This window comes from Tinamus guttatus, unplaced genomic scaffold (genome assembly GCF_059628265.1).
Source record: "Tinamus guttatus ecotype Peru unplaced genomic scaffold, ASM5962826v1 Tinamus_guttatus_pri_ptg000134l, whole genome shotgun sequence".
NCBI lineage: Eukaryota > Metazoa > Chordata > Aves > Tinamiformes > Tinamidae > Tinamus > Tinamus guttatus.
In genome coordinates, this window is record NW_028288668.1 from 399,156 (window position 1) to 425,833 (window position 26,678).

Below are 26,678 nucleotides of genomic sequence, written 5' to 3' on the forward strand. Positions count from 1 at the left end.
CTCACTTATTTAAAACCCCCAAGGACATCTACACTTTGACTATATGATTTCCTGGGAGGGGGGAAGGCGGAGAATAGAGAAAGATCTACCTGTTAAATCTCCATCGACAACACAGGATACTTCTGCAAAATGCCTATGACTAGCAGAAGCAATGCTGGTTGCCACAGGAAGTATATCACTGATGTGTGTGCACAGAAGGGCAGTGTATTTCTTCAGCAAAGAGCCAATTCCAAGGAGATCTGGGCCTGTATGAAAGAGAGGAAGAACACATAAACCATTGCAAAGCCACACATGGACTTCAAAAACATGAAACTTCTCCAAAATGCAGCCACTCTATTAGCACTGAAGTAAGAAATTAAAACACCTTTTTATCTTCTAAAAAGTTTATGACTTAATTTCTGCTGCAGTCCGAAGAGATTTTCTTTAACAGAAATTTTTTTTGAATTCTTTTCAGAAAGACAGGACACTTAAGCTGACAATCCTATAAAAAAGATATTACAGAAATGCTTTTTCTTTTATTGCTCATGTTGTTGTTTAGTATATTTTTTTAAATAACTTACTGTATGTATTAGGGACCTGCACAACATAATCTCCTGGGTAAAGTTTACTAACAAGTAAACGCTGAAAACGGAGCAATAAATCCAGAGAAGCAGATCTCTCCTTGCTATAAAGTTCATGGTCCATGCAGGAAGAAATGCGACGAGCAACATCTTTCAGCTTGGCTATTGTCTGTGAAGCAATGTTCCTAGTTGGTTAAAAAAAATAATATTAAAATTAAATAAAAGGACATCATACAAGAAAAGTTTGCATAGGTTATTTATTTGTGAGAAATTCCAGCAAAAATTAAACCCGTGTTTCTATGGCCTACCTGCTGTTGTGGCTGTCATAAAGAAGCTCTTTTATCATCAGCCTGTATTAGCCTTTTATCCACAATTCTTTTTTCATGCCAAGAACTTAACACTCATGTTTCTTCCCTACTTAATGCCCCAACTCGAATTGCCCTGAAGTTCAGTTCCAAACCAGTTCCTAATCCAGTTCCAAATAAATACATGCTGATGAGTCTACTTTGTAAGAAAAACTCCTAAATGTTTACAGCATATTTGTTACATAGCCTTTCAAAGTATTAGAAGAAATACCAAAATCCACAAGAGCAAACCAACAAGTCTTCCTTTATTCAGATGGTCATTGCAGAGTTTTCCTGCTTAGTCAACAACATAAAATAGCAAAACTACAGACAGACTTGGAGAATGCCCAATACTTTGCTTTTGAGGAGCCAAAATGCTAGTAACAGAAGACTACTTTTTTTTTTTTGCTAGCCACAACCCAGCAAAGATCCAGCTAAATATTTCGTAATTTTATGTAGAGTTTCCAAACCGAAATATTTTATGTGAAATTAATACATTTTCCTTTATAAAGGAAAAAATTATGTCATAATATTTACAGATTTCTATGGAAAATTGAAAGAGAAATTTGAAGCAAATACCTTAGTAACTGCTGAATTAACTGAACTAACGGTAAACTTTGTTTTCCTGCAGATTCGTAGATTCCGGTATTAATAAGGTCTTTATCTAACGGAGTCCTACTTCTGTGAAGTGTTGATGCATTTGCTTCTTGTTCATCAATTTCTTTTTCCTTCTGTGCTTCTTTTTTTGCTTCAATATCCTAAAATTTTAAATTAAGTGTAATAAAGAGAGTAAATTGCAACTATGATCACAAAAGTTTTTACTAATAGGATTTACAAAACAAAGATCAAGTCATTCTTGCCTCCTCCAGAAGTGGAGCAATGCATGAGACAAATTTGTATTCTATACTCCATATAAAGCCTACATAGGCACATTTTTAATTTGTCTCTCTCTCCATGCCTTTTCAATAATTGTAATATAAAAACTCTGAATTCAGCTTCCACCAATCCAGGTTAACAAATAATTTCTCTCCTATTTATGTTTTGTCATGATGATAGCTGCCACAGGCTTCACAGGAGAAAGTCTGTATTTATAAAAGTAGTAATTCTCTTTCACAGGAGAACCACCTGGATTAGATTTGCTACTGAGCTGGAGTCGCACAAAATTATGCTGAGACTAATGCATCCAGATTTTAAGAAATGTAAATTAATCCATACTGTACTGCATGTTACCACCTACATCACTTCCATGATATTCTTAAAGCCAGCTCAGGCATATGAGCTATGCATACACACCCTAAGAGGCTTGCTTAAGATCTAGAGGTCCTGCAATAAATAACATAACATAAAACAGGAACCAAGTAAAAAATAACATCACAAATATCTAGCTGCAGGTGTAGTCCTTCTCTGGATATTTTCTGTCTTGTAAGCTGAGAAAAAGGGATGGCAGTATCAGTCTTTGAGAGAACTATAAAAAGCCAAGTCATTTTAAGTGATTCTTATCTATTCTTATTCTGCCACACAGAGAAAATACCTGTAAAACACATCAGTGTCAATCTCACTTTCCGCATGAGGTAATAAAAGAATCAAACAAAAAGGCATACAAGGGAAATGCACATTGGTGTTTTCATAGACATATAGAAATACAATTTAAGGTAGTTTCTTCTGGGCCTGTAAAGAGAATGTGCCATATCTGAGAGGCTTATGGAGAGGATAGTATATACAGAATGTTTCTTTCAACCTCTGTGTAACTAGTCAGTCTTTGTGAAACAGTTTAAACACTTTAAATGAACCTAGAGAATACTGGGACGTTGCAAGGAGTTCATTCACCTTTAATTTACAACTAATACGGCTGAAATTTCTGCTGGCATGATATGGGGGAACTCTAAGTTGTGAAGAATTGAGGTATCAAACAGACAGCTACAAAGCAGTGTAAAATTATGCTCCTATTATAAAACTTCAAGGAAAAGATTTGTTACTGTTTTAAAAAAATCAACCCTCTAGGCAACAAAAATAAACACTCTGCTAAAAAGGAGATTGTGATTCATGCTTCCATACAAACACTGTTGCACAGTTCAAATCAAAAGGGGTAACATCACTTCAAAACTGTAGAACATGTCTGTTTATCTTCACAAGCTGTTGACAAAGACTTGCCAAAGCATACCTGAATTTCTGCAGTAATGGCAGCATTGAGGGCAGATTCTAAGCCTCCATCAGCCATCAAGCTGCCCACCAAAAGGTCGATCATAAATCTACGGCCTGGACTTACATTCGTTTCATTTCCTGAAACTAAGAATGGAAGAAACATTTAATGAATGAGAAATGAAAGGACAAAGTAGTAGTTTTTTGGGTTTTCTTAATGTTGGGACCTACCTGCACTAGGCAAGAGAGCAGAGAGCGCCCTTGCTCGCTCTTCTGCTGTTGGCAGCAGCACTGACCACCCGCTCTGAAGCACGGCTTGGGCAGCAGACTGAACGGTGTTAAGAACGCCAGCATTGCTTGCCAACGTCACCACTGTCTGCTTCAGGCTATTGAGCAGAATACTGCCCAAACCCAAGCCAAGGCATTCGGGATCAACCTGGTGACTAATGGCAGCATGGAGCTTGAGAAACAAACAAACAAACAAAAATTATTTAAGCTTACTGATCTAGATATAAACATTTCACCTGTTAAGTCTGTAAAATTTACTTTAAAGGGAATTGGTTTGCACACATGCACATTTCTCTTTTTTTGAAATTAACTAACACAATTTTAAACCAGAGGATGATGGTCTTATATAACTAAATAACCCAAAGCTATGAATAATAATAACCTAAACCTAATACTGTTTCTACTTTCCTACATCATGCTATGAAAAGTAGCACATCTTCAGTAAGTGTCAAATACCCTACAAAAAGGATGCTAACTCTTCTAAATGCTAATTAAAACATTAAGAAGTGCTCAAAACCTGTGAGAGCATGTATTAAATTCAGTAAGTATATCAATTTACATTTTATTTTTATAGTTCATTTTAAAGGCAACTCAAAAACTGTCAAAAGAAGAAAAGCTTTTTGGCAGTTCTGAGCTGTAAAACACAGACAGCTAAAGTTAAAACAAATATTATCTGCAAAATACCAAAGGAAGAAAGTAATATTATATTTAATTCATTTTTTAAAATCAATAAAAATGCTTTTAAGCACACTAAATCCACCATTTTCCTCCAGGCAATTGCTGAAACATTTATCCCAGTGGCTACTCAACAAGAAATTGAAGGCACCTGAAGTCTTAGAAGGTTTAATGTGGCCACGGCCATACACTCCTTTTCCTGAGGTGGAGGCCAATCCGAGGTGCCATCCATTCCCTCCGTCACTTGTCTCAGTAAGAGATCCAGCTGCTCAAACGTCATGGAGCAAACGTCCACCACAAAAGGCACCCGCAAACCAATGGACCACTCTGAACATGATGACCAAGCAAAACTCTATAAACAGAAACAATATAGAAAGGACAACAGTTATTTCCATAAATACAGGCAGCATTGATTAAAGTCAGAAGTGCAGAGCTAACACGAACCTTTGAATGGTGTTAGAGGCTGCAGCAATTGTATCAACACATCTGCTGTAGAGAACCTCATGCAAACTTGTAAGCACATATAAAACACTACCAAAACTAGAGCAGAACTCTTTCTTATCACATTATTTTCCAATGTGCTGCTATGCCAATCCAGGTATCTCACTGTCTTGGTGATCGAAAAGATTTAGCTTAACGACTTCTACAGTGTTTTACCAGGAATAACAGGTAAATAGCTACTTCTCTTAGTAGCTGAAAGAAGGCCAAGCTGAGACCAAGCTAGCCAATCATTTTTAGCAGAATAACTACACAGCAAGCATTGTTTTTTTCCAAATCTTTTCTATTCAGAATGAGAAATATCTTTGTAAGCAGGCACAGAAAGAGAGAATCGGATTAGTGTACAGAATTAGCAAGGACAAGTCACAAATAACAAAACTTAAAAACTTGAAAACTTACCTGAGCGGGCCCACAAGCGATTCCAACAATATGCTTTGTGTCTAGTCCTGGGAGAGCTGCAGGCTCTGGTTTGGTGATCCGCAAAGTATCAAAATGCTGACACTGATCGTTGTTCCCCCAGCTATGCACTTCACTGTCCTCAGTCAGTGCTAGGCAATGGGTAGAGCCAGCTGCCACATCTATCACTTTTTTTCCTGATAGGGGCATAAAATATTGAAAATGTAACTTAAACACTACAGTCATTGACAGGAAAACAGCAGAGCAAACCATAGCACTTACAAACACACTACACATGTCCACTGCCTCAGCTACGCACACACAGCAAGTGGGAAGGGCCCAGCACAGGAGACTTGAGGAAGTGCTTAAAGATTCTTAAGAGAGAGCTTAAGAGCCAAAGTCTGCAGGCTTATGGAAGTCTTGCTTTGTTTTGTAAACCTTCCACTTGCTGAATAAGTAAGGTTTCTCTTTTATTTCCCCCTACAAAATCTCAAGTTTCTCAAGAGCAGAAGAAACATCCTCCAACCCTGTTACAAGCTAGTCAAAAATACTTAGAAAAGCACAGTGTTAAGGACATCACTATTTGCCAATGACTTCTGTTTATCCTATTCTCATTCCTTAATCTAAGCACGTATTTATTTGCATTACAATACAAAAAAGTGTTTTAAATAATTATTTCTGTGAGAACACAGAAATATGGAGAACACAGGAGACAAGAACTATTTAACTTGAAATAGTGTCTCCAAGTCGGCTGGGATTTTAAATGTATAAAAGACAGACGTGGTGAGAAATATATTCCTATCTATATAAATGCAACAAACCAAAAAAGAAGACATCAGTGTACATGGTATTGTCAGTCTTGGAGATATGATCACTAGTGTGAAAATAAGTAGTTCCAATAACAACAAAAAGCACTTCTGAATATTTCCATATTTCAATCATTACCTTTCAAGCCTTCCAACAGTTTGGGATATCGAACATGCTCCTCTGTTCCATGCCCAAGTCTCTGATTGTCACCTTTTCCCCATGTGTAGACCTGGCCATCTTTGGTTAAAGCAATAGAAAACTGACTTCCACAGCGGACTTTCACGATGTCCAGGTCTTGAAGCTTTTCTATTAACTTAGGAGTCTTGCAACCATCACTGCCTCCCCTTCCTAGTTTTCCATAATCTCCATCACCCCACGACCATACTTGGCCTTTTTAAAAAAAGAAGAAAAATAAATACATACATACATACAAATAATGCACTACTTTTTCTTGTAAGGAGTATCTGTTCTGACAAGCAAGTTCTTAAAAACATCAGATTTTACACACTAGCACAAATTTCAACAGAAGTTATAAATTCACTTCGGATAGTCCTCAAAATGAAGTGAGTGACTAGGAAGAAACAATGCATAGCAGTTCCTGGTATGAAAAGTTCTCAAACTGGCAAAACAACACACACAAATCATAGCACACATCATGCAATGCGAATTTTGAATCCACCCCAGCAGCTACCCAACTCAGGGCTGCTGTGAAGCAGCATTCCAAGCACAGCCTTTCTCTGGCACTTTCTACTTGTTGACCTAAGACAACTCTCTTCCTCAACAATCTGGCTGTTGTAGCAACAGGAGCTATTTCCATTTATATAATACTCCATAAATTAATGTACATGTGTACACATGTAATATTTGTGTATATATTACACATTTACATGGGTATTTTAAATAGATGCAAGTTAAATGCAAATATATACACATGCATAATTAAAGTATATATATGTGCACTGAAACATTTCTGTATATGTTATTTGCAAAATGTATGCACACTCGTATATAGGTATTTCTTGAAAAGGAATGTCTGGTTCAAGTTGGAATTTAAGCCACTAGAAATAAACACAAAATCTTCAGCATAAATATTTTTAGAAAGAAGGTATAAAAAGATAATTTTACTTAAAAGTGTTAGTTATATTTTGCTACTCACCATTTTCAGTAACTGCAAGAGTCTGAGCATCTCCACTCCCACAGGACACGTCAATAACTTTCAGGCCTTTTAGCCCAGAGACCAACATAGGGATAGTCTGATCTTCACTGGAACCTTCAAAAGAAAAGACAAGGAAGGTTTGAGTTTTCTGATTTTTTCCTTTTGTTTGCCTTTGGTTTGTGGTGGCAAGTTCTGGGGAGCTCTTTGTGTGTGTGTGTGGTGTTTTGTTTTGTTTTTAAATTATTATTGGGGGAGGAGAGGGAAGGTTTTTTTAAGCAGATTTAAGTATCATGACTAAGGTTCCATGTGATTTCTTTTGCATCTAATAGTGATTTAGACCATGATGTAGCCTTCACGAGGAGAGAAAAGGGGCCAAGCTAGGTTTTTCTTACAGATAAGACCATATGCTCTTTTCAAAGCAATTGTAGGTATATCAAATAAAACACATTAGAAATATCCACCAAACATTCCTATGCCAGTATTTTAAGAGATCAGACAACTTACCATGACCCAGTCTGCCATAGTTTCCTCGTCCCCATGTATACAGCTCTCCTTCAGCAGTAATGGCTGCACTATAGGTACTTCCACATGCAATATGAACAACATGCTTCCCAGCCTGCTTGCCAGATAAAGCAGATATCATCTTCGGTTCTTCTAGAGGACTATTTGAAAGAAAGGCAACATATTTCACAAAACATGATCTGATAAATAGATAATGAAAGATGTGCTGTATTTGTTAGAAAATAATTGCTGTAGTTATAGCTCCAAACATTATTACTAAGTAGAGCTATAAAGTTGAGCAACATACACATCATCATACAGAAGTCTATGCTTCTATCTACTGCCTCAATTTCTAACTAAATTAATACAGGTTTTTTCAAAACTATTTAAGTCTACTACTGAAAAAGTGATCTTTCATTGCTAAGTCTAACCCTGGGGTTCTACTCCCTTAGTTTACTGGAAATTCACTGGTAGAAGGCACAATTCTGAAACATACTGACGCACACACCTACAAAATACTCTCTACAGAATACTGCTCCAATACAGCACTGGATCAGTAATTATATTGTTTAACACAGGGGGAAAAAAAGGCAATATGCATATGCAACATGACTGCATGAGAAAACATGGCTCCACTCTGATCTGAATCAATGTTGATAGAGAAAAATGAGTCATGGATTTCTAAAATCATGAAGAACTGCTAATAGTGCGCTCATGCTCTACCTAAAGGAAATAGAAATTTTAGAAGGAAAATATTTTAGATTTTTTTTAATACAAAAATTCAAATACTAAAGAGGAAAGAAAATAGGCAAAGAGAATGATATTTCTATTTGACAGCAGAGAAAAGTGTCAACTACTGAATGTTAAATGCAAAATATTCGCTGAATTATCAAATCAGCTTATAAAAACAAAACTGCATTACAGTTAGCTTTTACATAATTTTATACAGTAAGAGTCTTTGGCAGACCTATGGATCTTTAACCATTAGTTAACCTGAAGAGCATTTGTTCCTTAATGAGACTTTCAGAGGTAAGGAGAACACATACCAACATTGTACTGAAATATACTCAATTCTAAAGCAATTGCCTTTATGGTAATTTCATATGAAAAATTACCCACCATATTAAAATCCATAAAACATTTTACATGCATAAGAATAGTCAGTTACTATGCCAGCATTAACAGCTGATTTGCAGGCTGAACTGGTCACAACTGCCTGAATAGGACAGGATCCAAAATATCTTATTTGCCTAATTTGTTGTCAAAAACTTAATGATTGAGAAGTACTAGTGGTCTTCAATAAATCATCATCAGAGTACATTCACTTTTGCTTGTGATTTCATTGCCAATGGCAGTATCTCAGTAATATTTCTTTTAAGGGCTCATATACAAAACAAACGATTTCTAATATGAGTGTGGAACACTGGCAAATAAATGCTATGATCATTTTTATAACATACACTGTATCTCCATGGCCTAGTCTTCCACCATCTCCACAACCCCAAGAGAAAACTTCTCCATTAGCTGACAAGGCAAGATAGTGATGCCCATCTGAATGGGCTGCGATCTTCACAATATTTCTGGAAGCCAGACTCTGCACCAGCTGTGGTCCCTGTGAACCAAACAAAAGCAACATACAAGCTGCTTATATTTTGAATCACTTGCCCATACACAGAAAAATGAGACAAGGTTTTACTACCACTTTAGCAATATTCTAAACTAATAAACTAATGAGTTTAGAAGTGAAGAGGTGAAGAAGAAAATATAGTTCAATAATATATATAAGCACAAACATACCATTGAATTCTGACAAAATTAATGCTCTGAATTTGTTTTTATTTCATCCTTAAAAGGTCTATATGAAAGTGCTGTTATCCTACAGGCTATGAATACCTGCTACAGTAGAGTCTTATTTAAGAAATTACACAATTTGGGTACAGCAATATATCACAGAACAGCAAACGATTGCATAGCTGCCTACTTCTACAGTTGTTACCAAGATCAGCATACTGATGAAAGCAGTTAATACGTTCATAACCTCTGCCTTGATAAAAATTACAGAAATCAGATATATTTAATCAATTCAATAAAAGATCAAAATCATTACTTCTAAAAGTTCAACAACAAAAGAGAAGCTCACAAAAATCACCATGTCCTCATCTACTCCTGAGATATTGCAAACAGTAGGAGCAATTTATAGTATGAAATAATACTGAAGAGAACAGGTTTAGAAACCCATGCAAAAATCACTCACCAGGGTATCACTGTTGTATGCTTGTGTGTAAACACGTCCATTTCTAGATAGTATTAGAAAACGTTTCTCTGCACAGGCAACTTGAACAACCCCAAGATTGGCAAGTCCTTCACACTGAATTGGGCCACTCACATTAGCGTAGTATTTCCAACCTATTAAGCCCCAAGCAATGACCTCCTGCAGAGATCCCTAGAAAATGAAAAATTCCATTAAGTATTAATTTTGAAATATGTGGCTTAGTTAAAATGTATATAGTAGAATACTTTCTAAGCTTTTATACCTGAAAAATGCTGAAGTCTGTCACAGTCACCACTGCCAATAGTCACTGAAGCTTATCTTTCAGCAGAACATCAAAAATGAAGGCTCGCATGCATCACACTGTTTAATGTTACTGAATTCACTATGAGTATCTATACTGAGCGTTCAGAGATTCTTTAAGTTGGGAAGTTTAACATTTACTTTTCTATATATCAGACTTCAAAATTTAGGAAGTCTGGCCCTGAGGATTTGTTCTTGACAAATATAGGCAACAGCCCAATGTACAGCAGCAGCCAGTGCTGTAATAAGATATGTTTCACAAACCAGACAATCACATCTGAAGGCTGATTGACTGAGAGAGGGCTAAATGTAATTAGAGATTCCAAAACAAGAAAAAATAGGCAATTCAAGGTTACCATCTGACAGAGAAAAAGGAAAACAGAAAGATAATTCCCTAAATTCTTCTAAACTGAAAACAAGTTATACCTGAGTTAAGTAGCTAGAGATATACACAGACACACTAGTTACACTTCAAAGATGAGGAAACGGATTGTACTAAATTTACTGTTGCAAAGAGTTACCTTGTGAGACGTAGGAGAGCTGCACTGGGGAGGCATGCATGGGGTGGCTAGACGGTCTAGGTGGGCCATGATCACTACAGCTGTTTGCCTCAGATCAATTGCCAGTTCATTGTCCTGCGGTAGAGTCAGATACCTTAGAAAACTTTCATTCGGACTCAGAGGGAAAGTCAGCAGCTAAAAAGAGAAGAAGGAGCTGTCAGAAAAACATTCACAGTGTTTCTGTGCCACTAACACATACAGATCCATGATACACTTCAGATTTGTGGAGTACCCGCATGAGTTTAAGAGAACCTAAATTAATTCTGCTGATGTTTTCTCCTGTGGTAAAGGAAAATTCCAAACACACACACACACCAAGGAAAATACGCACTGTAAATATAATAAAAACTTGCTCTATTTTATTCTATCAATATCAATAATGTGCACTGAACAACACAGTTTGTTTAAATCCAAGCAAAACTGTATGAGAACAATCCAAATGTGCAAAAAAAGTTAACCAGTCAACACTAAGTTAATAGTCATAAAGCACCAGCACTCTGAAAAACAAAGCTTAACGTTAACTACGCCATGAAATTACTCTGCCTCAAGAAATTCAAACGTATACGTGACAACCAGACAGCAGCACTCTCTCTAAAGATCTTATAACACTCTACACTGAAGCATATCAAAACTTATTTGCATAAATTTATTACTTTTTATTTCAGCCACACAAATTTGATACCAACATAATGTTATTTTAAATAATCTAAGGGTAAGTACCTGAATCTCATCCTCAGTATTGGGCACGTCCTTATTACATATTATACTCTGAAATCTTTGTAATAAAGGTAGGAGGGGTGCACTTGTTCCCTGTGCAGATCGCTCATTATCCGTTTCCCTTGTTCCATTATCCCAAAGTTGAAGCAGCAACATAACAGCTGACAACATTTGGCTGAAAGAGGAATTTTATACCTTTTATTAATAAGCGTTCCTAAAGAAATTATTTTAGGTTATCGATAAAACTATCCATGAAACATTTTTAATGTTAGTAACACTAGATGCCGTGGATGGAATTTGCAATCTAGGTACCAGAATAGTTTTATCTTTTTTTTTTTTTTTTCCTTCCATGAAAATCATCTTTCGGAAACTAATAAAAGTAGAATGCTAAACATATGAAAAACTATTCTTATTTACTTGACAGAGAAGGGAAAGAAGAGATTTTAAAAAGTGTTTTAAAGTGAATTTAGACTTGTGCCGAGTACAGCACATGAGGACTGGGGGTGGAGGGGAGGTAAGGCAAGCTGGCTTTGATATTAGTCTATGTTTTAAGTAATTGCTAAAGGCTGCTAACAACTGCACAATTTGTTCTAAAGCTGATGTGAACTTAGCACACATTTTCACAAAAGAGCACAAATCCAGTTGTTCAACATAAATTACCTTTTTTTTTTTTTCTTTTTTTTTCTCTTCTTCAAAGAACTAGACCGAATCAAATTAACAGCATCTGCCTAGGTATTTTAAGGCGATTCCTATGTCTCTTTAACCGGAATTCTGGTAAAGTTTTAGCCAATAGAAATAATCATTGCTCACTTATTCAGTGCTACTTTAACTGGCACTGAATAGGAAACATGACTGTCACAGCAATGTTGAGTGCCCTACACGGCAACAACACTACGGCATACACCTCCTTCGATTGGTGTGCGACTTGTGACCCAAACCCTAAAGCTATTTCAGATCTGTAGACAGTTCCATCATCACTGATTTCATGTTATAAAATAGGGCTTCCTATTTTATAGGCAGAAAGGCTCATAAGTTGTTACTCCTCTAATTATTACAGAAAAGGTTAATATGCTTTGAACCGCAAATATTATGCTAAAAACAATGAAAACTGAAGGCAGGCATGGCCCAGGCCCTTCCAACAAACACTAATGGCTAAAAAATAAAAAGGTGCTCAGGCTTCTCACCTTAGTGTGCCTCGCTGCACTGCCAGTTCTAGTAATATGGCAAGAGCCAAGTGCTGGTCTTGTAATGGAATGTTTCCTGGCCCTTTGGTACTGGGAGCGCCGTGAACATCTCTGTATTTAACACACACACACACAAAAAACACACACACACAAACAATCCATGGTAACTTAGAAATAACTTGCAGATTATTTGCTTAATGAAACACATACTTGCTTAACAAAAGCATCTACAACACACCAAAAACCACCTAAACTTAAATGTGGTTCCACTACCCAGTATTCAAAAAAATCACAATTCATTGTAATAACTGTTGTAAGAAGACAACCTTAAACCTCCTTAAGCAAAGGGGAAAAGCAGGGAATACTGAAAGTCTCTTCGCCTGTGCGGACAAGTCTTCATTTATAACTATACTGGAAAGGTACAGTTAAACACAGACATATATTGTACAACCAAATTATCACTCTGCATGTGGATTACATTAGCTTACATTAGTGACACATTCTGAGGGTTAAACTATAAAGGGTAATTCAGAATATTTATACACAGATTTTCTTTAAATAAGAAAAGGAATCAAATCATAGTTAAAGAGCATCATTTCCACAGTTTGGGTGTTGTTCATTTACTTCATATAGCAACATTAGAAACGGAAAATGTTTCTCTTACTTTTGCATATTGTTTTGCTTAGACTATCAGCTGCTACAGATGCAAGTTTCCCATTAAATAGTTACTTCAACAATAGCTGAAGTAAAAGTAAAAAAGGAAAGTAAAGAGGGGAAAAAAAAAGAAAGAAAAAAAAGAAACTTACCCAGTCACAACAGACCTTAGGAATTTAGTAGCTCTTTCCACAACTTCCAGCCATACAGAGGACACAGTCCCTTCATCAAAGAGCGATGCCTCCGGCAGCGCTCGCAGTGCGTCAAGTGATTCTTGTAACAACTCACTGCAGAGGTCTGCATCCTCACCTGGGCGTCACAGTAATACTAGTTAAACCATATCTTTACAGAAAGCACACCAATTCTTGTATGCAGTATTTTGCAGATTACTTTTGATCTCGGTCTTACAAGTGCCTTGCACTGAGAACCTGTCAGATGCATATTATTAATTTCCACACAAAAATTTTCACTGCAGAACTTCAGGAACTATCTATTTCACCAAAACCAATCAGGAAGGTGAGGTGTGATCACAAGTCCTGTAACTGCTTATTTCCCCATGTATCCATTGAGGAAATCAAAAAAAAAAAAAAGAACTTGGGCTGGTTGGATAAAGACAGTCAAAGAGCTGCAGGGCGAGCGCAAGTCTGAACAAAAGATAAGTTAAGGTGGCACAGATGATATTCCTGTCACATTAAACTTCCTAGTGCTGATGATTACTGTCAAGCGCACAAATGATACCCAAACTAAACACCAGTTTCTCCCTATTGCTCCAAACCCTTTTTTCAAGTCACTATATTACTACAGGTTAGTAAGCTATTTATCCTGTTTAGAGGACTGCTCTCACTTTTCTGAAGTCAGGCATTAAAAATATGTTCTGTATACAGAATCCCCAATTTACTTTCCTGAGCATAAAGTCACCAAGTCAGATTCCCCATAAAACGAAGCGCCAGTGCTGGCAAGGTTGTTGGACATAATACCACATAAAACATTTGCATGATTATGCAAAGCTAACAGCTATAAAAATATTATACAACCCTATGCAAATATTTAATAAACATGCTTCAATGAATCATTGGTTTTCCAATCAAACACAAAAGCATTAAGCTAAAAGGTAGACCTACCCGACCTCCATGCTCTACGAAGGAATGCAAATGCAAACGAAAGCGCTGCTCGGGATCCAACCCTTGCAAGTCCTTCTACACCTTTGCCTACAGGTCTTGGGCTAAAAAAAATAAAAACAAAAATTACATATGTATAATCTCTAAATAATCCATGTAATAGTGATATATAACTGGTAATTATTTGCAAAATTTAAAAGTGGAACACAGTATTTGTAGTTTTTATATATATATATATATATATATATGTAGAAAAATATAATTTATATTTATAAAGAATTTTAAGTCTCTTGAGAGAAATGGTGGGAAATATCTAAATGTCAGTAATCAATATTCAACTAAAGAAAGAGAAAATTCACCCCCCCATCAAAGACTCAGAAGAAAAAATAAATGAGTTTGGCATAACTGACTGAAGAAGAAAGACCTGTATATTTACTCAGAAATAAATTACGAAATATTGAAATTAAGAAACATTGAAATTATTACAATTAATCTAGACAATATAAACTATGTCCTTAGGCTTTTACTGTATAAAAATCCTATGTATAAATCTTCTATTCAATTACTGATAATAAATTCCATCACTTGTCATTTCTCAATTTTCCACTCAAGTTCCAAAATTATGAGTATCTCCTTGTAGCTTTTGTATTGATTTGTGTAAGGCAGAGAGATGCTTTGAACTTCCATTAAGGCCCACTGAGATCACACACGTTTTTACTGAATTTGTTTTTTTATACAAACAAGCATATTAATTTAAGCAAGCTTTCCCTTGTACCTGACAGCATCAGGTTCCCTACTGTTTTCTCTTAGGAACATCAACAAACCTGTTTTTCAACTTCATACTACCATGAAAGTCAAATGCTCTGGGTGTCTCAACTGGCAGAAAATTTTAACTAGGATTTTCAGCAGTCTGGTAACTTAAATATACCAGTGTTATTAATGAGAACTGAAAAATCTTCCACAGAGAACAAGATTATTCAGAGAAACATGTCACTGTCTGAACTTTAATCCCATAATAACCAGTCTATTATATCTATTATCAGTTTTTTCTTTAGGTTTGGAAGCTAGAGACAATGCAACACAAGAGACAATACAATACAATTTCTGTCTGAACTGCTTTTTTGTAATACACCAATATTTTGTTCAATTACCCAAGGCTTCACCTGTCAATTTTTTTCTGGTTTTAGGTCAATGGTTTAATGGTCAATTGTCAAAGGGTTTTAGGTCAACTTAAATATGGAAAGTTGTCAGCTTATTTCTTACTCAGTTAGATTTCTGGAAAATTTTTCAGATAATATATGGATTACAGTATTTCTTTCCCAAGCTAAGAAAATTTATGTTCAACTTCTACGTACTTAAAGTTTTAATTATGTGTCTTAAGTTAGCAAACATTGATAAGAAGGTTTATTAATATTATTAGAACTCCCCTTCAGCAACAGTTCGAAACAAGCTTTATTTCTGAGTAGAACAAAAGGAACATCTCAATAAAAAAGTATGCTTATAGCTCAACAATAGCAGCCATAGCAATATATTATACAAACACTCATCAACACAAACAGAGGTACTGTAATTAAATGATACCTGAGAAGGAACATTACGTGGTAGAAAACTACCACTTAACACAGTCTTAGTAAATAAAAAAAAGTTTATCATGTTTCATGAAGAGAAAGAAATCATATTAAGTTCTCAGATACAGGTTAGTAACAACTTGCTGTTACCTTTTCTTATCCACAGCAGGCAGAGGAATATTACTGCTTTTCCACTTAACCTTGACATTCTCCTGAAGAACGGTTCTGTTCAACGCAATAAAATATCTTTCCATAATAACCAGCCTCTGCTTTAGCCGCATCGCTGAAAGGGCTGTCGTAGCAGTTTGAGTGGCCAGAGTTTGCTGTTCCTTCACTAGGACGTGAAGACACTCCTTCAACTCATTCACATCTAAGGGGCAGAGAAAGGCAGCATTATATAGCAGAAAGACAAACACCTGTAGGCTCTATCAAGGAAAGGCAAGGCAAACTGAAAGTTATGCACTGAGCTAAGTATGAATCTCTAAACACACTGAAGCTGTTTCCATTTATAATATACATACTTCTAATCTATACACACACTGAACGTGTAAGTACAGGTCATACTTTTCAGTTATTTAGTTACAGAAAGGTAAAGTCATCATCAAGACAGGTTTTGTGTGAATAAATCTGAACCTTAGCATTTTACAACTGAAATTATGTCACGAAATATTTCTGCAACTGCTTTAAACAAACAAATTAGACAGCAAATTCTTATCATCAGTAGTCCTTAGAGTCAAACTTCCAAGTAGAGGCAACAAACTTAAGCACTCGCAAGGATATGCTTTCATTTTGCACCGATATGCCTTATCTTAAGTTTCTTAGAAGTTACAAAACTACTCTCGGAAGCTCTAGAATCATTGCCAGGGGCTGCTAAGTCTGAACCAAGTGTCAGGAATTCACCAGACACTTTTGAGTACTGTTGGAAAATAAAGAGCCAACATGTGCAATACCACCAGAGAATAAATTCTTGGTTTATTAGCAAAGGCAGTCAACAGGGCAAAGTCGTTGTAACCCAGTAACAACTGGTAACAAGGACAGTATCAAAACCACAATAAAATAGGAGACAAACAAACAAAAACACGCAAGTGAATTTTTTCATTCTTGATAAAAGAAGCTTTAATTTCTTGCACAAGCATGAACATGCATTCTTAGAAGGGTTCTTTTCTGTCACGGCCTGATTACTGGCCACCCTAGTCTGTTTTTCACTGACTTAGAACATCCATCCATAAGTCAATCACACGTGTTGGAATTACAATACTCAACCCTGACTCAATCACATGTGTTGCCTGGCTACTACACAGAAGCAACTTCATTCTAAGTCACACCTGACTGGATAAAGCATTTGAAAACTACAGGTCTCTACACATACAACAGTGCTTGGGGCACGAAGAGTACATTTTTTGTTAACACTTGCCCCCAAATCATTGAACATTAAAACCAAAAACCTGTATGACAGCCTCCAGAGTTGAAAACTCTGCCAAAAGCAGCCCCAAAGCATTTTGCAAATGCAGCCCAGTGCAGGATCCCGTGTTACCACTCTGCCACGCACCCCTGCCTTGTAAGCAGAGAATTCAAGCGGCCTTTGCTGCTGCTGGATCACCTTGCACAGCCCCACATAGCCTGGGGCCAGCCACTACTGCAGTCCCTTCTCAACATCACTGCTTCACAGCACCATTTTACAATGTGCCCAGATTCCTGTCCCTGAGGTAATTCTTCCACCTGAACATGAGGAACAACTTCGCGATGCATAAAAAAGATTAAAAAGTGTTCCTCACCGCCTCGGGTATTTAAAATAAATCAGACAGAAGCAAATGTAACTTATACATACTTTGACTCAAGCAACAAGAAATGCTACAACCAAATGTCACTTTCCTTAAATATTAGCCCTATGAAATTTCCTAAAGAACTACAATACAGCCTGAATGTCAACAAATTATACAGTCACTTTGGATGACGATGCAAAGTAAAACATATTTCTGCCAAAGGCACAGTTGTTTTGTACATATTTTTATTTATATATATATATACACACACACATATGTATACACTGTGCATGCAGGGAGGTTGGACTAGATGATCTCCAGAGGTCCCTTCCAGCTTTAGTTATTCTGTTATTCTGTGATCATTACAGCTAAATAGAAGCTTACTGAGAAGGTTTACTGTGTATGTTCCAAGCCAGAAGCTCCAATATACCTTACCTCCAAGCCAACCTGACTCAAATTTTACTTCATTAAATAATTAAAATTTGAGGTTAAAAAAAAATCACTTTTGAAGTGTTAGCATTCCTCAGAACACACACCAAAAACAAACCAAAACAAGAAACAGTAACAACCACCACCCCTATATGTTCTGAGGCTGCAAGAAATGACTTACTGGCTGCTGTAACTTAAACAGAGCCTTAACCTTTACTTTTTAAATCAATATACAAGAGAACATCTTGCAGCACATGGCTTCTGTGTTTCACAGTAACAGAACATGGCCAATTCCAGCACATCACCTTCCTGACTCTTCTAAACAAACCATAGGAAGAGGTAGAGGTCAATTTGCTTCTTCCCTGACTGAACAGTAAAACCCTGCCATTCACTAAGTACCACTCAGATACAGTAATGACAAATATCCATCTGCAAATGGTCACATTTTGTTTCACAAAAAGCCTTTTTTCTTGAAATAGTTCTTTCTAACAACTGATTTCATTCTGTAAATTCATTCTCCACATTATGTTTTAAGATATACATTAGAAGTGCAAAGAAATAGCCAAGGAAGAAAAATAAGGCAATTTCCTCAAATAAATTTTCATGAAATTCTGTGCTGGGGGAAGAGTGAGCGTCATCCCTAGTGCTACACGAATCAAGCCTAGGTGCCAGACTCAGTCGAGTTATGCATTCATAACTGCTTTGTAACTAACAAACTACCTAGAAATGGACAGCCCTTAACATTATTTCTGAGCATTGAAAAAACAGATATTTGCCAATGACATAACTCTGCACTTCAAAATAATGTTTTATTAGGCATGTGTACAGTAAACACTATTGGAAAGAAACACTTCAGACAAGCAGCAGTCACCCGTGCTCCTCTCACTTACTGGGAAGGGCAATACTTACCAGGACTAACCCCCAGAGCATTCGATAGGGGACAAAGTAGTCTGATGTAACGAGCAACTCGCTTGGCAAAAAGCGCTGGATCTCAAATACCTCAAAAGTTCAATCCTCCTTCAATACAAGAACACCTTCATAATACTTCAACATCACCAGTGTCAAGTTCTATAGACTACACAACAAGAAATGGCTAAAAAAGCTCCAATTTTCAAATGCTTAGCCCAGAAGCATGGAGTCTTTATATTGAGAAACTGGTAGTATGAAGAACTGGTAAACTACAATGCACTTTTAAACTACTTAAAATTTCATGGGAAAAAAAAAGTTCATATCCAAATTAACCTCACCAACATTCAAACCATTAAAATGAATCCGACCTAACCAAATTTATTTTAGCTGCAATAAAATTAGGGTTTTTCTTCCTACTTCTCATCATGCCTTCACAAACTCAAATGACTACAATTTTATAAAGGCTCTCTGCTAAATTAAATTTATCCTGTCTTTAAAATTTTGTACATATTTTCTAGTATTTCTTTAATCCAAAAGAGATTTCACAGGTAAAGTAAAGTTAAAGACTGAAACTGCTATTTCAGACTTACTGCTAGCTGTAGTAATCCTACAGTTCAGACATCCCAAAACTGAACTAGGCACTGTCTCAGTTTTAATAGGAGTAACACTATATTTAAGTGTAATATCATCACACGTTTCCTCTCTTAAGTCTCTAAGTTCCACAAGTCAATTTATCTTTAAGAAAAATCATCTTATCTTCATGAAGATTTAGAGTTCATCAGGGAATTGATCAAACGATAACTGCTTTCAATAAATTCTCAAATCTAAGCAAGATAAACTACCAATGAACTAAACACACTAATGAGAGAATAGTTTATTTATAGTAACGATTCAAGTTTCATCAGAGAAGGTTACAGGGAACTCTTGAAACAAAACTGTTTATGCTGCTATGGCAGTCTGTAACGCTCAGTGCCCTCCGCAATGTTTGGCTTCTTCAGCTATTTTACAAAGGCTGGCTAGAACATATTATTTACCTAACTCATACCTACCATAAAGGAGTTAAAGTCTCAACTTAGCAGTTTAAATTGTCAGGCTATCATTAGCAGAATATTTGTTATCTGACAATTACAGTCAGGTATTTTTCTGTCTGCAGTGGAGATAGATAGATACCATCTTCTGTAGAAATTTATCACATCCCTCCATCCCCACAGACACTGACATAGCTCCTTGTCTTCACTTCTTCATTCATCCTGTCAAAAGTTCTCTGCATCAGGATGAAAAATACCAGTAGCATTTAGCCTAGATCATTTGAAGTGACGCATTGTATAGTTAGGCCCGCAAAACTGGGGGGGAAGTTGGAAACTTTACTTGCACTTTTGTTTCCAACTTTACAAAAGAAAAGGAAACATATACACACACACACACACACACACACACACCTACTTCACATACTAAATGCTTTCTTAAGTGCAACAGCACTTATTTCATTAGCTGTTGCAAAGAACATTGCATCCCTCTACCTGGCAGGTAAAGGACCCTGGAAAATGCCTGTAGATACATAATAATACGAAGACAGAAGGGAGAACTTGATCAAACTTTTATCGTTCTACTGAGCCATTCCTTTTATCAGCATTTCTAAACATGAACTTAAACTATTTTATCAATAAATTATATTATAGGTAGAAAAATGTCCTTTATATAATTTTAGCTTATCATTTTACTTTGTTTCCAACGCTGCAGCCGCATTTAATTAGGTCTTTTGGACAAAAGTACAAAATTAGATTTAATCCTCCCTTAAAGGAAGAAACTTTGAGGCAGCCTCAAGACACAACAAACCCAGGTTGTTTCAACTGCTGTTGCTAATGTCACATATCTCAACAGTATCACTCCCGAATTCACACAGGTTGTTTCCATCTGCTCCCTCAGGTATTGCTACTGAAGCAATTTTTAGTGCAATTAGCTCTCCTAGCAACACCAGGAAACAAGGCATGGCATCACCTGAAAAAACAAGCTCTCGCTCATGCACGAGGAAACACCACAAGGGTTATGGCACAACAACAACCACCAGCATTACAGCTCCATCCATCGCTAATATGAACCAGTCCTGACTCCGTAAGGAAACTGCATTCCCACCTGACCTGCATGCTGCCTGGTCATCTGAAAAAGTCTCCATTAAGGTTATTTTGCCTTTACTCTTTGTTCTATGAGGAAACAAAGCAGCAGCACTCCTACTGAAATTTCAAGTGTGAAGCAGCATTTGATAGTCAGACAACGATTAAAGCAAATTTAAAGCAACTTTGCCTGAGATCATATTACAGCAAATTGGACCCGTAACCTATTTCACAGTTTTTAAAGATAAGCTTCTGCACAGTTGTTGCAACAGTTAAGCTGTTGAATTTTTCAAGGCATGCTAATTAACCTCAAGCAGTATCATATAAATGCTATACAGCTATATTTAAAGTCACTGAGCTGGCTTTATGGTTTTATGCTTTGAGAAAAAGATTGAGCCATAGCATTTTCTGTGAAAAAAATAAATAGGATTCAGTTTTAAGGGAAAACTACACTTTGGGACAAAAGTGTATTAAACAGTTCGCTTTTCTGCTTAACTTTCTTTTTAAACACGTTCATATGTGCACACATACACAGAGTCATTACATGTTTATAAGGACTGGAGCTACCACAAAAGAAACCTATTTTCTGGCCCTTCACAAAAGAAAGACTCATGTCAAGAACAGTAAGTCATTATAATAAAATAGGAAGGATATCAAGCAATGACATTTTCATATATTCAACTGTGACTTTTAGGCCTGGACAAGTTACAATTAAACTCAAATTAGAAGTTCAGTTAAAATTGAGCTAAGAGTTTTAAATAGGCATTCTTTCCTGAGGCCATCAAACCCATAGAACTGCTTAAATTTTAACTTTCAGTGTAGTAATACTACTGCCATTACAGCCCAATGGCCTAACCATAAAAAAGGCTTCTTTAAAAGACAGGAATAACTTCATTAAAACAATAATTTAATTGCAGGGGGAGCGGACACAAAACAGAATACTCCTTCTTCAGCATTTGTGCTCCTCCCACACAGCCTTTTTCCTTTTCAAGTCCAAATTCCTTGAGGAAAAAATGTTCTACTTTCCCATTTTCTAGTTTTCAGGGAACTTTTTCCATTTTCTGTCAACCGCAAATTGCACACCGATCAGTTGCCCAGTGATTAGTCGCTTCCCTTCTGCTGCCACCCACTTCTCTGAAAGGCACAACTCCCTAGGGAAAACGCACGAGCAGGACTAGACATAATTGCCAGCAGAGGACAAAAGAGGACCTCTGAGTACAGAGATACAATGCTAGGGTGACAAGGAACCAATGCATCCCTGTGAGTACCAACAACATGCCTTTTGTTGACAAAAGATACTCAAGGCAAAAACGTAGACTACTATATAGGAAACTGAAGTTCAGAATCTTTCTGGTAGTAGATTTTGAAATTTTCATCTATGCTAGGTGCAGGACTAGACTTTGTTAAAGAAGAAAAGCCTCCATATATCTCTGAAAATGTGTAGAGATGCAGATTCAACTTTACCAGGAACCATCACCTGTTTAAAATGGATGTTTTTCATCTCAAAACTAAAAACATAGTATGAAGAAGTCCTAAAAGTTTTTCTATGAAGGAGGAGCAGAAGTAGACCCATAAAAACACAGGGTTTGGAACAATACATCTTGTAATAGTAGTCTTGGGTAATCTACATTCTCTAATTAGAAATGGAAGATAAGCTGGCAAAATTCAAGAAAATGGTAACAAACAGCAGAGAGTCTCCCTCACATGCTGAAAAACAGAAAATCAGAAGTAATTTACACATGTCTATAAAAGTGTTTTAAAAATAAGAAATAACAATAAGGAAAATACAATGCCTTGCTTTAAATGAGACAAAACAGGCTTTACAGATACTTTGTCCTCCTTCTGTCATCAATAGGAAGTCAATCCTGGAGCACAAAACTTAAGAGAGAGGAGGCCTTTACAAAAAAGGGAAGAAAATGATTGGACTTTTTAGTGGCAAATCAATAAGGAGGAGATAAAAGCTCGACTTAATCTCCAAAAAGTAAACACACTGGGTTTGGTACAGAAAAGAACGGATGTTCCCATACAAGAACTTCCTGCTACAAGTGATGCATCAAAGTATCTGTCTCAAATCATACAGTACTGGATGATGATGACAGAGCAAGTCAATGCTAACAGATTACTGAAACCAGACAATACTCACTTTAAGAACTTCAAGAAATAAAGGGTAAGATTGTGAACCTTTAGCAGTAGTCTCACTTTAAATAGTCTTTTTAATAGGTTTCAGAGAGAACTGGTCTAAAGCATAAACCAGGGTTCTTAGTGTCTATGTTCACCAAATTGAGAACTAGAATAAGGAACAGAATTATTGGGTACATGAGTAATATTATACACCGAGTAAGAGTCAACAGAGCACTTGTAAACAGCAAGTCACATGTCACAAGTCTTTTGGGACAGTTCTCTGAAGGGGTAAGTCACATGGACAAGGGATCCCTTGCTGGTTTTGAAAAACGAAACTGCCTTTACCAAAGAGCTCCTAAAGCAGATAAGGACATGAGCATAAGATAACAGAGAAATCCTTAAAAATGGCAGACACACACTCAGAAGACATGTAAAAAGGCGTATGAATAAAGAGGCAGTTAACACTGCGGAGTGACAGTGCTAGCAAGTCCTATGGAAACCTGTGCAAAGTCCAGCGCTGCAGACAAACAGCGAGGTGACAATGTCTGTTGCTATTACAGTAGTGAAGCTGAGTCCCAACTGCAAAAGGGTGCAGCCAATCACACAAGAAGCACGTGAAAAACAAAATGGTAGATGTACATTGATAAGCAAGGGAAACAAACTCCCCATTTTTCCTTGCTAAAGGAAACCAAACTTTCCTTGCTAAGGCATCAAATAACTTGCCCTCAGGAATAAGATCTTGGTAGTACAGCAGAGTTGTTCTTTGAAGAACTGCCCAAGCCACTGTTCAACAGCAGTTGCAAAAACAGAGTACTGAGACAGAGAACTGGAGATCATTATGCCATCTCATGGAATATGCAGTTCTGATCTTCTCAACCCACCTTACTCAGCACCAAAATAAAGCAAAAAGAAAGTAAGGGGAAGAACCAGTGTTCAGAATAGCTTCTACATACAGAAAAAGCGGCATAAATTAAGACCTTCAGCCTGAGAAAAAAAACAAGCATATGCGCACATGTGCAGCATGTGTGTGCATGCACTGTAGAGGGGGGTTAGGACAAAAGCAATAAACAAAAAAAATCTGTCAGAAGGAAGACAAGTAAAGAACATTTGCTTGACGTCTTCTCCAGTATAAGAGCAACAGAGCATTAGGTGAAACTATCAGAAGCCAAAAAAAAAAAAAAAGCACTATGAGATACTATTCATACAATACACGGTTGAATATATGTAAAGAAAATGGATTAAAGAAGTATAACAAGATATTTAGCAAGAATCAAGACAAAGTGGTTAATAAATACGCAAGAAGCAGGGGGATAAATGAGCACTCGTGAAGAAGAGGTCTGAACTGCTCAAGGTTGAAACCAGGTAAGAACCGAATGTGACAGATGAACCCTAAAAAAATTAGAAAGGAGAAAAAAATCCACCACAGTCAAATAATGACTTATACATTGTTTTTTCTCATTTTTTTTTGCAGAGTTTAGCAGAGTAAGATGATTCCAAAAAACTATAGCTTCTTTGTCTTGTTTTGGCAGAGTACTGATCCAAGCATAAATTAGAATGGGGAAAAAGCATTTCCCTTCTCTGAACTCATGCCAGGATGAAAAAGCAAATAGGGACCCAAAAAAAAGTAAATACTGCTTCTCAACACATGCAGTAAACAGTTTTTTGTCTGATCACAAAATCCCTCATGGGGAAGCAATGTCACAAGGCCCACTGACCTAGTCTGTTGAAGTTCAGCATTGTGACTTACCAAATATTCTCAGCAAAACAAGGTTGCCTTACAGCACTTCTCAAACACGAGTGTGCACTATCTATTGTCTATATACTATTTTCATGTTATAAGACTGAGAGTCATCAAACTTAATAAAAATAGTTCAGAGTACTGACCTGAAACTCAGTAAGCCCTGCCTACTTTGTAGGAAATGAAGTGATAGATTGACTTCCTTTTCTATTATTTTTGTAAAACATCTCAAGCTCCAAACTACATACTACATGTAGAAATTTTAAAAGCAAACATAATCTAAACATAGTAAGTCTTAAGTATATTGTTACTTAAAGTAAGAAACTGAGAAAGAAATCTCCTTTTCAACAAATGCATAGCTGCTCTATGCTTTTGTCAGACAGTTCATAGTCAAATATTCAAGGATTTGTGTCTTTTTAGGATGGATGACGTAAGAAAGCTTAAACAGATTTCCTTGTTTTATGAAAAACTTAACACGAAGCAGCTACACTTAAAAGATTTTGGAGAAAAAAAATGGCAGAATCATAATGCATAAAAAACAGAGCGACTCAAAAGGTAGTTGTTAGCTATATTTCTGACAAACATTATCTGAAAATATTACCTGAAATTGTGAAAGGCATCCGTTAACACTGTTCTATAGATAAAACATATATGCCTTTGTAATATTGTTCATGGATCTGCACAAGGCCAGCTTTTCCTTCCAAACACTTCTATCAGTCGGGAGAAATTTGATAAAAAGTTTGCCATTTAGTTTCCCATTTTGTAAGATATTCTTATTTTATTCTTCATCAACAACACAAAATAAAAACAAAAATGCTAGGTCTTTTTGCTTCCATCTCTTCAATGGACACTCAATTCTTCCACTGTACAAGCAATTTTTTTTTGTTCCCTTTACACTGCAAAATTCTCTGTCCCCATATGAGAGTGACAGCAAATCCATCTGTCCTGCTGTCCTCAAGGAAAGGTGACAAGCCGCTTGGCATAGAGCAGTGTAGACTGGGCACTGATCTGTGCCACATCAGAAACAAGCTGAATAGCTTCCCTAGCAAACATGGCTGCACAGATTCAGGTTCTGGCACTGGAGAGACAGCACTTTTTGTCCAAGTGTTTCTCACTGAGGAGATAGAAAAGGGGGCATAAAAGATCTCACCAAAGCCCTTAGATAATAAGGTCTAAAACAGGAACACCACGCACCACTGGAGTTAAGCTGCTTCTGATCTCCGATTTTTAATTAGGACCACTTATACAATAAACTGCTGCTCTGCAGTAACAAGCAACCATGAACTTCAACTGTCTTCAATATAAAAAAAAATGTATTTTTTTTAAATCGGTGTTTTGATAAGCCGTAGAGCCATTAGACAAAGATGTGAACATATAGACGATTCTTCCATGACCATCACAGTTAAGATTGCTGTCAGCAGAAGTCAGAACTAACAACTAACTGCACTAACCATTTGAACTTTCTCCCATGAGTCACAAATTCCCCTGCCAGAGGAAGAAGTCAAGAAAAATCATCTACATGTTTCTATTAAACCTCTACTGCCTGCAGAAAATTCAGGCTTTTCAAACCAGGCATTTTCTTTTTTCTGTCTATAGCTGAAAAGTTCTGAAAATGTCCTAACATTTCACTTTATCACTGCATTTCTTCCAAACAAGTCAGTTCTTCGTTCCTTGAAGCAGCATGAAAGATGCAAATTAACTCTTCAAGTCATGAAACTAATTAAATCCAAAGCTAATAATAGTAAATGGTGTTTAACTTGGAACTGTGTAGTTGATCACTTACAAAAATTATTCCACTAATCTAACAGAAGCACCTGTCAGTTAATCACTTATCAGACTTATTGCACTAATCTAACAGACGCACCTGTCA

General features: G+C 36.6%; 1 protein-coding gene across 1 annotated transcript in view; it reads right to left on the minus strand.

Annotated features, from left to right (window-relative positions):
* HERC2 (HECT and RLD domain containing E3 ubiquitin protein ligase 2) overlaps positions 1-26,678 on the minus strand; it is a 103,133-nt gene that overhangs the window by 56,922 nt on the left and 19,533 nt on the right. Inside the window, exons 4-21 of the mRNA XM_088521849.1 lie at positions 15,888-16,107; positions 14,173-14,273; positions 13,204-13,360; positions 12,398-12,508; positions 11,217-11,388; positions 10,458-10,631; positions 9,619-9,807; positions 8,825-8,976; positions 7,368-7,525; positions 6,864-6,977; positions 5,846-6,097; positions 4,904-5,097; positions 4,158-4,358; positions 3,275-3,503; positions 3,066-3,190; positions 1,484-1,662; positions 561-745; positions 90-245 (exon numbers count right to left, since the gene is read on the minus strand). Of these exons, the coding sequence (XP_088377975.1) occupies positions 90-245; positions 561-745; positions 1,484-1,662; positions 3,066-3,190; positions 3,275-3,503; positions 4,158-4,358; positions 4,904-5,097; positions 5,846-6,097; positions 6,864-6,977; positions 7,368-7,525; positions 8,825-8,976; positions 9,619-9,807; positions 10,458-10,631; positions 11,217-11,388; positions 12,398-12,508; positions 13,204-13,360; positions 14,173-14,273; positions 15,888-16,107 (3,069 nt within the window). The remainder of the gene's footprint in view (positions 1-89; positions 246-560; positions 746-1,483; positions 1,663-3,065; positions 3,191-3,274; positions 3,504-4,157; positions 4,359-4,903; positions 5,098-5,845; positions 6,098-6,863; positions 6,978-7,367; positions 7,526-8,824; positions 8,977-9,618; positions 9,808-10,457; positions 10,632-11,216; positions 11,389-12,397; positions 12,509-13,203; positions 13,361-14,172; positions 14,274-15,887; positions 16,108-26,678) is intronic.